This window comes from Henckelia pumila, chromosome 1 (assembly GCF_033568475.1).
Source record: "Henckelia pumila isolate YLH828 chromosome 1, ASM3356847v2, whole genome shotgun sequence".
NCBI lineage: Eukaryota > Viridiplantae > Streptophyta > Magnoliopsida > Lamiales > Gesneriaceae > Henckelia > Henckelia pumila.
In genome coordinates, this window is record NC_133120.1 from 119329630 (window position 1) to 119344172 (window position 14543).

Consider the following 14543-nt stretch of genomic DNA (forward strand, 5'->3'; position numbering starts at 1 on the left):
TGGTCCAGGGCCGAAATGGACACAACGTGAGAACAAAATATGTTAGAGTATTGTTATGTAAGTATTATTGTCTTGGTTTACATAAACGTTTGATTAGTTCAAGATATCGCGTCACTATGCAACTAGTAAATTCGATAGTATTTTACTAACAATAACTCAAAATGACTTTTTAGTGAGAATGCTAATATACGTTAAATTCATTCATGTGGTGGATTGTTGGAAAAAATGTTGAATGAATTGTTGGAATAAAATGACATGAAATGGGCTTGAATTACTTGTCCAAAAGGCTTGTATACTTGTCCAAAAAGCTTGTCCCAATTGATGCAAAAATTTGAATTTGGTGAAATAATTTGGAAGAAAAGTTGTCCCACATTAGAATATGTTCAATGTATTGTTCACCTTATATAATCCAACATTGGATTATGGGATTGGGCCCTTAGGGCACCGATGTTTTGTAAAGGGACAAGACGCTAATCGATGCAACAAACACACGCGCGCGCGGCCGCCGGCTCGGCTCGGCTCGGTCTTGTGATCAATTATTCTTTTTGAATAAAATTTGGTTCAAGAATAATATTTTATTATTTTTGTGAGTGCGATCGATCGGTTAAAAACAACCGACCGAGCGCAGCCCTCGTCTGCCGAGACAGTGAGTTTCATAAAAGTGGGCGCTTGGTCCACTAAATTTTACCAACCGAGTGCACCATGGTTTGAGCGAGACAGAATGTTTACCAGAAGAGGGGCGCTCGATCGGTAAAAAATAACCGACCGAGTGCGCCTTCTACAGTGTGAAAAGCTGCGTCTCTTTCTGGGAGTTTTTTGTCATGGGTTGCATCCTTATGCCATAAAACGTGTTTTTTGGAGTCATAGTATAAATATATGACTGATATAACGCAGAGAATGATCTGAAAAAAAAAATCTGATAACGTATACATCAGAATTCTGCAAAATCTCTTCCTCACTTTCTCAAAAGAAAAGTTGAAACTTATTTTAGTTCGACGAAGATCGAGATATTTGTTGTGCTGCTATATCTCGATTGTATAGTCGTTGTATCTTAGAGACGATTGCCGCCAACGTTGAACACTGTTAACGGGCAATTTCGTCTTGTGGATAGAGAGATTCTCTCGCCTCAACTTTGTTCATCTTTGTTGCTGCTGTTGTTGCTGTTGACGCACTAATTTTCAAAATTCGGAGTACTCCCTCATAACAAAATCCCCCCGTGAAAAAAAGTATTACCAAACACCTCCCTGTGTTTTCTTATTCCCAGCTCACGCACCCTCGCCAATATGTTTGTACACCACGCGCGGATTCTTGGGAGTTTTCATGGTTTTTTATGTGTATTTTGTCTAAAATGCCCCCTCGTTTAATATACAAATACAAGACTTCTTTTTCATTCTGCAGATCTGATTCCACCTTTCTAAAACCCTAGATTGATTGAATCCAAAAACCATGAATCCAGATGTTGATGTAAGATATCCCCGGACTCCACCTTGTAAGTGCAATGTTAGGGCAGAGATAAGAGTTGTTCAAACTGAAACCAGACCATCCAAGGGACGCCTATATTATTGTTGTTCTTTTAAAAAATATGGCTATTTTCGATGGTGTTTGCCTGAAAGTGTTCGAAGTGCTGGTGTTGAAGCTTCCTCCGAAGTGAAGTCTGAGATGGACAGTGGGAATGCATCGGCCTCGATGCCAAGGCCAACAACCGAGGTGAATTCTGAGACGGGAAGTGGGAATACATCGACCTCAACGCCAGGGGCAGGGCTAGCAACCGATAGATCACCCGATAATGGAAATGATGAAGTGATACTTCAATTCAAGATTTTAAAAGTCCGATCCAGTACCGAATGCAAATGCAAGCATTGATGAATTTGTGTAATGGGTGCTACTTATTTACTATTAAGGTTCCTTGTGGTAGCTTGTTTGTAATTTGCATTTATTGTACCTTGTGTTAAGTTGCTGGGATTTGGGATATTTCGAAAGTTATGTATTTTTGATTATGGAAGATTTGAATTTGATGTAATCTGGAACCTAAGTATTTGTATGTTATTTCCTTTTTAGTTAAGTAATTTGCATCTTTTATAAGTATTCTCAATTTGAAATGCAACTTAGTATTGTGTGCTTTAGTTTAGTGTTTTTTCCATTGAAAGTGCACTGGTTCATTATCACAAAGTAACATAATAATCTGGAATGCAATAAAAGGTGCACTGGTTCATTATCATTATGAATGCAATAAAAGGTGCAGTGGTTCAGTGGTTCATTATCATTATTACAAAATAACATAACAATCTGGAATGCAATAAAAGGTGCACTGGTTCATTATCTCAAAATAACACAATACACTTTGTTTGGTTCATTATCACAAAATAACACACTACATTAACTTGCAAGTTTTGACATTAAAGTGTTACAGCAACGACAAAATGAATTGCATCTGATGTTCCCTGATTCAATCCTTTCTGAAAATGAAATGCCCACCCCTTTCTTTTGCTCTCTTTCTTATCTTTTCCAATGCTTTTGATACACTTAGTTTCTTTGCAGGTGTATTTTGCAAGTTCCCTCGACATGATGCATTTGCCATTGCACTCACATTAGCACTTCCCATTGCACTTGCTGTTGCAATTGCTCTTTCATTTCCCAGTGTTCTTGCACTTGCGGTTGCACTTGAATTTTCATTTTTCTTTGCACTAGCACTAGCATGAGAAATAGTATGATTCGATGGTTGTGCTATGCCGGAGGACTGTTCTTGTTCTTGTTAAGATGATGTAGGTGGTTGTGAGACTAAATTGGATCGTGACTGAAATGGATCTGAAGAAAGTGATTGATGTCTTGACACTGGGGTTGAAGTTGCTCCTATCTGACTCCCAGTAGAAGTTGTGCCCTATAAATATTTTGGAAAATGAGAGTTATGAGATTTGTAAATCCATAATTTACAATATAAGTACCTGAGTAAAAACTATTCTGGGATGCTTGGATGCATTTTTCTTTCTTCCCCTGCTTTGAATTCTCGATGACAAAAAATGAAGAAAAATTAAATCAGCAACTTATTCATTACTCAAGTGTCAACAAACACAGACACAATCTCATACCTGATTACACCTAGACCTTTCATGCGTTGGATTTGTACAGCTAGCTTTATTATGGCCTGTTTTCAAGCAATTAGAGCATGTGTGTGTCAAACCTTGTCTTGTAGAAGTCTTTTGTACCTCATCTATTCCATTTTTTCCTTTTTTTCTTAGGCCTTCCAGCTCTTTTCTTTACCTCAGGTGGCCCGAGAGGCTCATATTCTGTATTACAGTAATCATCTTCACCTGGTACTGCATGAATCATGTAAGAATATGTCCTTAAATATGCCTCTTTTTGTAGTATTGGTGAACAAATTCTGAAATCTGCATCCGATGTTCTCTGATTGCTGCACAGGAATGTGCACATGGATAGCCACATAGTTGAAACCTTCCACAACTGCATTCTTTTTTGGCTAAATCAACAACATTTTGTCCATTTGGAGTCTGAATCTGGTACTCCATCATTCCACAGAAGACAACAACACAATTTCTGCCTTTTTTTCTCATTCTCATTTAATCTTTTCACAATGTTAGGACAGATATCACTTACGTAGTTCTTTATTCCCGTCCTCTTCATTTGAATTCTTGACATTAATTTTGTTCTAATCCATTCAAACATAGAGATTATGGGCATATCTCTTGCCTCCAAAATATAAATATTAAAAGATTCAGTCATGTTATTAACAATGACATCAGAAAATGAAGAAATAAGAAAATGAGACCTGGCCCAATGAGCAGGTGGGATTTTGTTCAACCATTCAGCCGCAGTCTCGTAATACGGAGAAGTCTTTCTATCAGCTGCTTCTATTCTTTTTATCCGCATTGAGAACTCATTTTTATTTGATGTGCTTGCCGCTGCCCGCAACATTCCTTTCAATTCTACACCAGGATGCTTTCTTGCAAAATTCTGGTACAAATGGCGTACACAAAATCTATGTTCACACTCTGGTGCAAGCTCATTAAGCGCCTCTAACAGCCCCTTTTGTTTGTCACTCATGAATGTCCATCTTCCAAATCCAATGTCTTCCAACAACTCACTAATGAACCATCTCCAATTATCAAAATTCTCCACTTGCACCACTGCCATTGAGATTGGGAAAATATTATCATTTCCATCTCTGCCAATAGCTACTAGAAGCTGTCCACCATAGTTTGTTTTCAAAAAACATCAATCAAGACCTATAATAGGCCAAAAACCAGCTAAAAACCCAGACTTTAATGCTTGAAGACCAAAATACATTCTCTGAAATGTAGACACAGTAAATGAATGATCCATTTTCACTAAAATCTTGCTACCTGAATTATATTTTCTAACAGTCTCATAGTAATCCCAAAGTTTTAGATATTGATCCTTGAACTTTCCTTTAAGTTTTTCTAAAGCAGCTTTCTTGGCCCTGTATGCTTTATATTTTGTGACCTCTACATTACATTTTTTTCCGGATAATTATTTTCAGTTTATCTACTGGAATTGTAGGATTTTCGCACACAATCATTTCAATCCTTCTAGCCAAATACTTATAGGTTGCCAACTTATTGCTACTGGCCCTAACACATGTATGTTTCCCAGTAAGAGTTTTTATTTGAAATGTTGGTCCTCCCATCACCAAACTGGCATGTAATCTCCATTCACATCCTTCTTTGCACACTGCAGTAACCCTTCTTTTCTCATTCTTTCTAAATACTAACTCCACTCCTGATCTCATAGTCCAATCGCAAGAACACTTCTAAATTCATGCACATCTTTGAATTTCATACCCACTACCAGTTCAAAACTTTTCATGTTCATTCTCTCAGAAAAAATGTGATGTTTTGGACAAGAATCATCATCAGAACTTGCCAAACTAATAAGTTCATCATCTAATTCAGTTTTACTATACCAACACTCTGTGGCCACTTTATTATGTGGATCCGATTGTCTTCTTCTAGCATCTCCTACTTCAATCTCTATAGAAGACTTTGAACCAACATCATCATCAGATTCATGAAAGCTACCATCTAATGAATCTTCATTATCTCCAATGGAAAAATCATCAAGTCCAATGTCATCATCATCTACTGGGTCACTCCCAAATGACTCACTTCTCCCCCCTTCATTGTTATCACTTGCATTTTTTACCTGTGCTCCAGACTTAGCATGATCACTTGGATTACATCCAACACCAATAATTGCATCTTTCAGTGGGGCACAATTATTCTCTTATGACCACAATGTTATAGAAACATGATTCTTAAAACAATTACACATCATACGAATCTCTGCATCACCAATAATCTTCACTATTTCAGAAGTACATGCATTTATGGGTAATCGAAAGAAAAAAACCACATTCATTTGTTGCCCTCCAGCCGCTTTTAACATATCAAACAAGTCATCGAGGCAAAACCTATCAAGATCAACATTTGGAATCACAAAGTTCTTACCACCTCTATATGAGTTATTATTCTGCCCATCAAATCTTCCACCATGCCACAACTCAATCCTAACTGTCGAATCCATGATATCCCTATACTGTAAAGAAAAGAAAAAAATATTAGCTTACGAAGGAGACCTACGATAAACAGTCGCAAAAGATCATTCCCAACTCAATCGAGGGAAAATGTTTAAATTACAACACAAATTTTATAGGAGAAACAATAACTTATTGAGACAATATACGAAAACCTACCTAGCACAGGTCGCTAAGAGAATTCAGTTAACATGCGACCCGGAATTTACTTTACCAGCTTCGATGCTAAGTTTCAAGAAGCTTAGGGCAAAAACTTTTGCAGCCGAGAGATTCTAACATAATGAAAATGAAATAATTGAGCTTGTTATTTATGAGGGATATTTTAGACAACACATTTTTTTTGACTAAAATAATGATTGGGGTGCGTGCAAGGGGTGGTTCTACTAAGGAGCAAGGGGGGGGGGGGGGGGGGGGCAAGCTGCCCCCCCCCTCCCCCCTCCCCCTCCCCTCCCCTTGATTTTTTTTAAAAAATTATTAATATATTTTAAAAATATTAATATATGATCATAAATTAGAAACCAAACACAAAAATATAAAAGAGGGTCAAAAAATGTAAGTTAATTTTTATTGTTTAATGTGTGCAAAGTGACCTAAAAATTTGTGGTTCATAGTTTTTAAAAAATTGTAGCTCAATCACTAAGTTTTTAAACCTAAACACAATGAGTTTTAAGATTTTAAACCTAAAAAAAAATTTGTTGAAGCAAAAATTGTTAGCTTACAAGCTTCTAAGTTTGTCTTTTATTTTACCAATCGCAACAACTGCATTGAAGAGAAAATTTTTTGCTGAAAATATTTTTACGAATATTAATTAATTATATTGAAATATATATATATATATATATATATATATAATATTAGTTTATCGAATGAAGTATTATTAGTTATTTTCAGTATATATCATGTCGTAAGGGTAAATTGTAAATAAAATTTGAAATATAAAAATATTATTAAATTTACTATATTTAACTTTTTTTATGTGATGATTAATTATGTGTGTGTATATATATATATATATATATGTGTGATAATTTATTATGTCCGGCTGCCCCCCCTTAAAAAAATTCCTAGATCCGTCCCTGGGTGCGTGAGCTGGGAATAAGAAAACACAGGGAGGTGTTTGGTAATACTTTTTTCACAGGGGGGTTTAAGCTAACTTGGGATATCATGAAGGTAGCTGATGCAATTTTCCCTTTTTATTTTTTGTTTTGCTTTATGTGTCAATTATCGAATATTGTAGTCCATTAAGTTGTACTTATTTTAAAATTGTTTAGTAAGTTTTTATCGAAATTCTGATATGATATCAGACATGCTAGAATTGTCGATCAGCATTTTGCGGTGCATGACATTTCATCCTTCCTCAACGTCACATCGACAACTTAACAAAAATGATTGAAATAAAATAAAAGTGTAAATACATAAATTGAAACTTTAAATTGGACGATAATAAGATCAAAATAATAAATATAGAAGTTAGGTGATAAAAATACAATTCCTCCAACAACAAAAAAAAAAAAGTAGGGGCAGTGTTTTGGCTTCATTTGTCACTGCTCGTATATTTCAAAAGTTGGATTGGATAGATGGCTAGTATTTGTTTCAAACTAGCTTTTATTTTATTTTTATTTTATTTTTCTAGCACAACCTAAAGACGTGTTTGGAATAGTCAACCGAAATTTATTCTTTTAAATTTATTCTCGAGATATATGTCACGGTTGCTCTATCCATGCTCGATATTTATGAATCAACTATAAAATTGTTGTGACCTATAATGTCAAATAACGCTTACATGTTTAAAATTCATTGTACAAATTTCATTAATTCTATTATAAATATTGAATACTACCTTCAAAGCAACAATTTTGATTCGTTGATGTTATTTTATTATTAAAATAAAATATGTTATAGGATAACTATTCTTGATAATTTAGTATAGAAACACTTGTGTGGGCTACTAGAACACTAAGCCTGATTGGATGAATCCAACAAGTCAGTCTAGCAATCGAGGGTTTTAGTCTTAGAAGCAACATTAATACAATAATTGTCTGTCAAGCATGTCTAAACTGAGGGGCCTGCCTCCACAAATTGTAATTAAAACATCTTAATTTGTCAACTTCGAAGTTTCCAATTTATTGACAATTTTTTGTTCTTTCAAACTTCTCCGTTTTCTCTTAACGTAGCAAGGATTGGTTTTCTATATATGTCCCTTCATGGTGGAGTATATATATCATAGATATGCATGTATTAAAATTAGTAGGTATTTTTGTGAGCGGTAGTATAAAAAGTAATAATGTTTTATGGCTCGAATCGAGAAAAACATTTTTTTAACAAAATTGATTGATAAAACCGTCTCACAAAAATTTTCGTGTATATATATATAATAAATAACGTTCCGATCGTATATATGGGAAGAATGTAATATATATATATATATAGTCCCTTGTGTCATTTTGGTGGGCATGTCGGGTATCAAATCCTTTTCATACAGAAGTGCCAAAAGTCTTGGATATAATTCATGCGCGCAACGATCACAAGATGAATATGGTGAGCCTTTTGGCTTTTTAACTTTATAGTTTTGTGATATTTCTGCTGAAGTTTTAACAATGTTTGGATGGCTAAAGAATGATGATCAGCTCGTTCCCGCCGCCGCGTTAGTCGGTGTGGCGTCTTCTCCGCAACCTACCGCTACCAGCCTTGCAGCTATTGAATCATTAGCCATACCTCGAGTGAGTTTTGTTTTCCTCTCCATTTTTCATTCCCGTTTTCTGAGTTATTCATCAAACGATCGATTCGTCGCCGAAAAGATAAAATTAAAATTTGCTTCCCACTTGATTAAGTATATCAAAATATTGATTGTGGCTTGAAATTAGGTTCAAGAAGTGGTGTTCTTTGTTGATTTCCGGTGCGAAAGTTGCCGACGGAAGGTGGCTAAAATCATGTCCAAAATAAATGGCAAGTATTGCTTTTTTTAACCTGTGCATCGATATATATATATACTTCAATCCAAGGCTCTGTGCATGAATTCTTCAGCCATTTTCCCTCACGAATCAAGTGTTGGAAACTTATGTTGGCAAAATTAATGAATACGGCAGAGTTCTATGAAAATTAATTTTGTTTCCCCTTCTTAGTTTAGAAGCCCACTACGTTTTGGGGATGAAATATTCAAAATTTGATATTTTCTCTTTGCTCATTTTATAATTAAGTTTATTAGAATATATTTATTTTCGCTCCCTATTGGATTTTCTCGCTGCGTCCTAGATTGTTAATTTGTATCTTAATAATTATTTTTTAAAATCTATTGCTCAAAGTTAAAAGAAGAAATAAGGAATTTTGTCTTCTGATGTATTTCTAGTATTTAGGTCATTTTCAACCACAAACACCATTTTAGTACAAGTTCTGCAGTAAAATAGTATAATTTTTGCACTAAACACAACAGTCAACATACATCTTCAACTCATTTACATCAAATCTTACACAAAAAGAATATTCTCGGAATATTCTCTTTATTTTACATATAACAATTCTTATAATTTATTTAATATCTTTTTACAAATTTAACAAAATAATTAATATTTTTATTATATAAATAATATTTTATTATTAATAAATTTAAATAATATACTAAGACACCGTTCTTTTCAACGTATTACTAATATATATATATAAGTAATGTCATCTCATCTCACGTTATTCTCATCATATTATTTATCCATATATTAACTATTTATTTTACATAAATCAAATCATTAATTATTTATCTCACATCAATCAAATCATTGCATTTAAATTACTATATTACCCTTTATAAATAATATAAATTTTATTTTATTTATTATTAAAATGACAAAATAGTCATTTAATATTTTTATATAAAATTTAATCAATCAAATCAAATAAATCATAATCTATCAATCAAATTCAATATTATTTTAACTATAATTTCTTATTTATTTTTATTGCATTATACTACTTATATATATATTAGTTATACCATACCTCAAACCAAACGGTGCCTAAAATTATTAAAATTTAAATTGTTTAATATTTATTTAGATAAATAAATATTAAATATTTATTGATTAAACTAACTGAATTATTATAATAAAAATTTTTGTTCTAATATTTAATTATTCAAACAATAACATAAATATTAAATTATTAAAAAACAAATAATTAAAAAAGTAATAAAATAATTTTAAAAATTTTAAAAAAAAAATAAAAGGGGCTGCGCCAAATTTGGCGCAGGAAAGGAGGGGGCGCTATTTTGTGCAACAAAATAGCGCCCCCATTGGAGCAACTCCTGCTGCGCCAAAATGGTGCAAAGTTGGAGTTGTTCTTAGAGATCAAACATTTCCCCACGAATAAATTCACCAGTAGCTTTATTCTCACGTGAAAGGTAGCCATAATTAATATATATGTATGTATGTATGTATACCGGCTTAAAACATAGAAGATATAACATGCAAATAAAGCGAATTACGTCTGTGTAACCTTAGCACCTCAAATTAGACAAGCACGTTAATCAATCAAATTAAGTAATGTAATATTCTAATTTAATTTTCTCATTTTTCAGCAGATATTCAATCTGTGGTTATTAATGTGTTGGAGACGAAGGTGACACTCGTGTGTACTTACTCAACTAGTGCCAAACATATAGCTAAATCTGCCCAACAAAGGTCGTCATGGATGCGGCTGTTTCGTTATTCGTGTACTGCCTAGTTAATATATATGTATGAATGTATATATGTAACCACGGTTTCACGATTCAGGTGCATGCATGTAAATACAATAAATGAAAGGCGCGTTAGGAATGGCATTCATGTTGTTGGGAATTCAAACATGTTTCCGTCCCGATCTTGCTTCCGTAGACTCTCTTAAATCTGCACTAACCTGTGGAACACAAAAACACAAAGAAACACAGGCAATAACGTGAATAACAAAGATTCCGGGGCTCAGACGCTACGGCTCTCCGATCTACCGGCAATCCATGGCGAAGACCAAAAAGGTTCTCTCACGCCTATACCACGCCCACTGCCCCTGCAGATAGTAGGAACGCCCGAACGCCCCAAACGCACACGAATGAGAGAGAGGGCAGCAACACGCACAAAGCAAGGAAAGAGGGAAGAAGACATTCAGTCACTAAAGAGGAAGCTCACAAAGAAACCTTCACTTTATCTTGCTCTCACCCAATCTCTCGGCCGCCTCACTCTCTCTCGGTGGCTTTCTCACTCAGCAGAACGCAAGGAACACACTCAGCAGAAGGAGGCGCACTCTTAGCAGATTAGGGAGAGGGGAACAAATAAGGGGCCAAGGTAGTGGGCTGGGGTAAATTATAATGAAGTTGGGCCAAAGCCCAACAATCTCCACCTTTTGGCTCAACACCGGTTCACTGGTTCGTAGAGTCACCTATAGCCATCATCATCGCCCCACACAGAAAACATAAAGTCAGTACAAGACATAATATACAGCAAACACAAAGTAAGCTACACGAAAGCACTAAAACAAAACACATTTGTTAAAAAAAATCAAAGTTTAACAAATGCTCCACCTTGTTTGGAGCTGAAGCAAGTTCTGGAAAAAATATCCAATCATAACTATTTCACACAGAAATATAGGAAAAACAAGCTCGCAGATTTCACCCAAAAAAAAGCAGCTAATCATCACAAACACAGGTGAATCACACAGAAACACAAACACAAAGCAACAGATTTTCACACAGAAAACTGGTAACACAGCGGAAATTAATATAGCCTCAAGCATGGAAACACAACAGTAACCAAAAAAGCCACAAGGATGGAAACACGACAGTAACCAAACAAGGTCACAGAGATAGAGACACAACAGTAACCAAACAAACAAGGCCAAGGAGATGAAAACACAAAGTATCCAACATGCAAGGCCAACAAGATGGAAACACAACAGTAACCAATCACACAGAATAAATCCTAGGATTCTACCAACACATAATCACAGAACATAACATCCGCACCAAGCGGGTACGCTGCCAGGGACGGACCCACCATAGGGAGAAGGTGGGCCACGGCAAACCCCCCCCCCCCCCCCCCCCCCCCAATCTCCACCTTTTGGCTCAACACCGGTTCACTGGTTCGAAGAGTCACCTATAGCCATCATCATCGCCCCACACAGAAAACATAAAGTCAGTACAAGACAGAATATACAGCAAACACAAAGTAAGCTACACGAAAGCACTAAAACAGGACACATCTGTTAAAAAAAATCAAAGTTTAACAAATGCTCCACCTTGTTTGGAGCTGAAGCAAGTTCTGGAAAAAATATCCAGTCATAACTATTTCACACAGAAATATAGGAAAAACAAGCTCGCAGATTTCACCCAAAAAAAAGCAGCTAATCATCACAAACACAGGTGAATCACACAGAAACACAAACACAAAGCAACAGATTTTCACACAGAAAACTGGTAACACAGCGGAAATTAATATAGCCTCAAGCATGGAAACACAACAGTAACCAAAAAAGCCACAAGGATGGAAACACGACAGTAACCAAACAAGGTCACAGAGATAGAGACACAACAGTAACCAAACAAACAAGGCCAAGGAGATGAAAACACAAAGTATCCAACATGCAAGGCCAACAAGATGGAAACACAACAGTAACCAATCACACAGAATAAATCCTAGGATTCTACCAACACATAATCCCCCCCCCCCCCCAAAAAAAAATTTGAATTTTTTTTTTGGTATATATGTTTATATATATTTATTTTTAAAAACATCATATATATAAATATTTGGCCGCATTTTTAAATGAATATTCTGTATGGCTTATTGGTAAGCCGCTTTTTGAAATTCAAACCTGAAATGAAATGTCCAAGTTCGAGTCTCGATCCCAACCTTTCCTTTCCCTTTTACCTTTTTTATATTAAAATATTTTTTTATTGAAATATGTAAATTATTGTTTGTTTTCTATATATATATTTATATATTTTTTTTTCATTTTCAATCTAATAAAAAAAATTGAGCTATTCATCGTGAAAAGTGAAAATTTATATTCTTTTAATAAATGATTTAAATTATTTAATTATTTAAATCTTTTAAACTCTTTCTCTAAAATTATATAAAATAAAAATTTGTAATTATGAGGTTGAAGATATCAAGAAACCAAATATTTAAGGTGCTCTTCTTTAATACATAGTATAAATAAGTAAATTTGATTTTATTTATATATTTTTTCATATTTTTTTCAACTAACCATTATAGCCAGAATAAAATGATAAATAACTTTTAAATTTTTGGTTTTATATAATTTTAGAAATGACAAATAAAAATGTTAAAAATTATTGAAAATAAAAAATATAATATTTATATATATACTAAATATATTATATTATTTTGTACTCACGCAGTACATGTGTATGATTATCCTAGTTATGTATAATATTTGAGCACTTTATAGTGATGACACAAATTTTTTTTTTCTTTAAAATTTATCTTTACACTACATAAAGAAGAAGATTTAATTTTATTCATATATATTTCCATATTTTTTTAACTAACCATAATAGATAGGATAAAATGATTAATGAATTTTAAATTTATGTAATTTTTATCTTTTCTGTTTTTTTCTTTGTTTATATTTTGTAGCGGCCCTCCCAAAGGCGAGATCCTAGATCCGCCCCTGTACGCTGCTAAAGCAGTAAAAGAGGTTCCAGTCAATATACCAGAGCGAAACTCTACGTTAGAGTTTCAGTTCCCAGGAACTAGAGAAGAAGACACACGTCGGACAGCACCCAGCGACAGCAGCACACGATGGCTCGGGACGGCGGACGGCTTCAACCCGTAGCTCTAATACCACTGTTGGGAATTCAAACACGTCTCCGTCCTGATCTTGCTTCCGATTCCGATCGCCTACTTCCTCTTAAATTTGCAATAACCTGTGGAACACAAAAACACAAAGAAACACATGCAATAACGTGAATAACAAAGATTCCGGGGCTCAGACGCTACGACTCTCCGATCCACCGGCAATCCACGACGAAGACCACAAAGGTTCTCTCACGCCTATACCACGCCCACTGCCCCTACACATAGTAGGAATGCCCGAACACCCCAAAGGCACACGAATGAGAGAGAGGGCAGCAACACGCACAAAGCAAGGAAAGAAGGAAGAAGACATTCAGTCACTAAAGAGGAAGCTCACAAAGAAACCTTCACTTTATCTTGCTCTCACCCAATCTCTCGGCTGCCTCACTCTCTCTCGGTGGCTTTCTCACTCAGCAGAACGCAAGGAACACACTCAGCAAAAGGAGGCGCACTCTTAGCAGATTAGGGAAAGGGGAATAAATAAGGTGCCAAGGTAGTGGGCTGGGGTAAATTATAATGAAGTTGGGCCAAAGCCCAACACATGTTACTATTGATATTGATGTAGTCGCGCAAATGATACCTCGATTGGGTAAGAAGTGACCGGGAAGCATAATTAGGGGCAAGGACCGGAAGATAAGGGCGAAAAGATATCTGATCCACTTGAAATGGGGCCGAGGACGTACTTGGATATTTTGATTCGACCCGGATCACCTACATACTAATCAAAATTTAAGCGTGCAATTAACATAATCAGATAACCATGATCAGAATAAACTGCGTGGAATCTTCAACAAATACCAACCCGACAGTATGTACAACCGAAACAAAACTGAAAACCCAAGTAAATATCAATTATACAACTCAATCGAATAAATAAATACCGACATTATATTTCTACCAAACTATCGGTAACCTCTATGATCCCAGGCCCGGGTCACCGACCTGCCACTGATCTATCTCTTGGTCAACCTGCAAACTGTCATGTCAAATGGGGTATCCAAGATAAAATTAGGGACGTGAGTGCTAACGTCCAGTACGTAAATATGAGTATACAGGTTCATGCAATGCATGCAACATGAAAAATGAATAATCTGGTAAAAATGGATCAAACTCTGGAATATCAATGCTTAGAACGT

General features: G+C 35.1%; 2 protein-coding genes across 4 annotated transcripts; one reads left to right on the forward strand and one right to left on the reverse strand.

Annotated features, from left to right (window-relative positions):
- Positions 1-3204: 3204 nt before the first annotated feature.
- LOC140873769 (uncharacterized) lies at positions 3205-4149 on the reverse strand. Its single transcript, XM_073277015.1, has 3 exons — positions 3613-4149; positions 3451-3512; positions 3205-3409 (listed from the first exon to the last, which is right to left on the reverse strand). Exons 1-3 carry the CDS (start codon positions 4147-4149, stop codon positions 3205-3207), a joined length of 804 nt encoding a protein of 267 aa, XP_073133116.1.
- A 3669-nt stretch (positions 4150-7818) lies between these two features.
- Positions 7819-10377, forward strand: LOC140876282 (uncharacterized). 3 transcript variants are annotated; one of them, XM_073280202.1, is made up of 4 exons: positions 7819-8107; positions 8185-8289; positions 8434-8515; positions 10137-10377. In XM_073280202.1, exons 1-4 carry the CDS (start codon positions 8099-8101, stop codon positions 10280-10282), a joined length of 342 nt encoding a protein of 113 aa, XP_073136303.1. In that variant the 5' UTR covers positions 7819-8098; the 3' UTR covers positions 10283-10377. The 3 variants fall into 3 exon arrangements, with proteins under 3 accessions (XP_073136303.1, XP_073136301.1, XP_073136302.1); XM_073280200.1 differs by lacking the exon at positions 7819-8107 and having other exon boundaries at positions 8117-8289; XM_073280201.1 differs by lacking the exon at positions 7819-8107 and having other exon boundaries at positions 8117-8289; positions 10140-10377.
- Positions 10378-14543: the final 4166 nt, after the last annotated feature.

What these genes read in the sequence shown, in the direction of transcription:
- LOC140876282 (XM_073280200.1), top strand. Translation starts at nt 8,167, where the DNA reads ATGTTTGGATGGCTAAAGAATGATGATCAGCTCGTTCCCGCCGCCGCG. An exon ending in AATCATTAGCCATACCTCGA is followed by an intron (nt 8,290 to 8,433) that starts GTGAGTTTTGTT and finishes GCTTGAAATTAG; the next exon opens with GTTCAAGAAGTGGTGTTCTT. An exon ending in AATCATGTCCAAAATAAATG is followed by an intron (nt 8,516 to 10,136) that starts GCAAGTATTGCT and finishes CTCATTTTTCAG; the next exon opens with CAGATATTCAATCTGTGGTT.
- LOC140873769 (XM_073277015.1), bottom strand. Translation starts at nt 4,149, where the DNA reads ATGGCAGTGGTGCAAGTGGAGAATTTTGATAATTGGAGATGGTTCATT. An exon ending in GGACGGGAATAAAGAACTAC is followed by an intron (nt 3,513 to 3,612) that starts GTAAGTGATATC and finishes ATGGAGTACCAG; the next exon opens with ATTCAGACTCCAAATGGACA. An exon ending in AAAGAATGCAGTTGTGGAAG is followed by an intron (nt 3,410 to 3,450) that starts GTTTCAACTATG and finishes ATTCCTGTGCAG; the next exon opens with CAATCAGAGAACATCGGATG.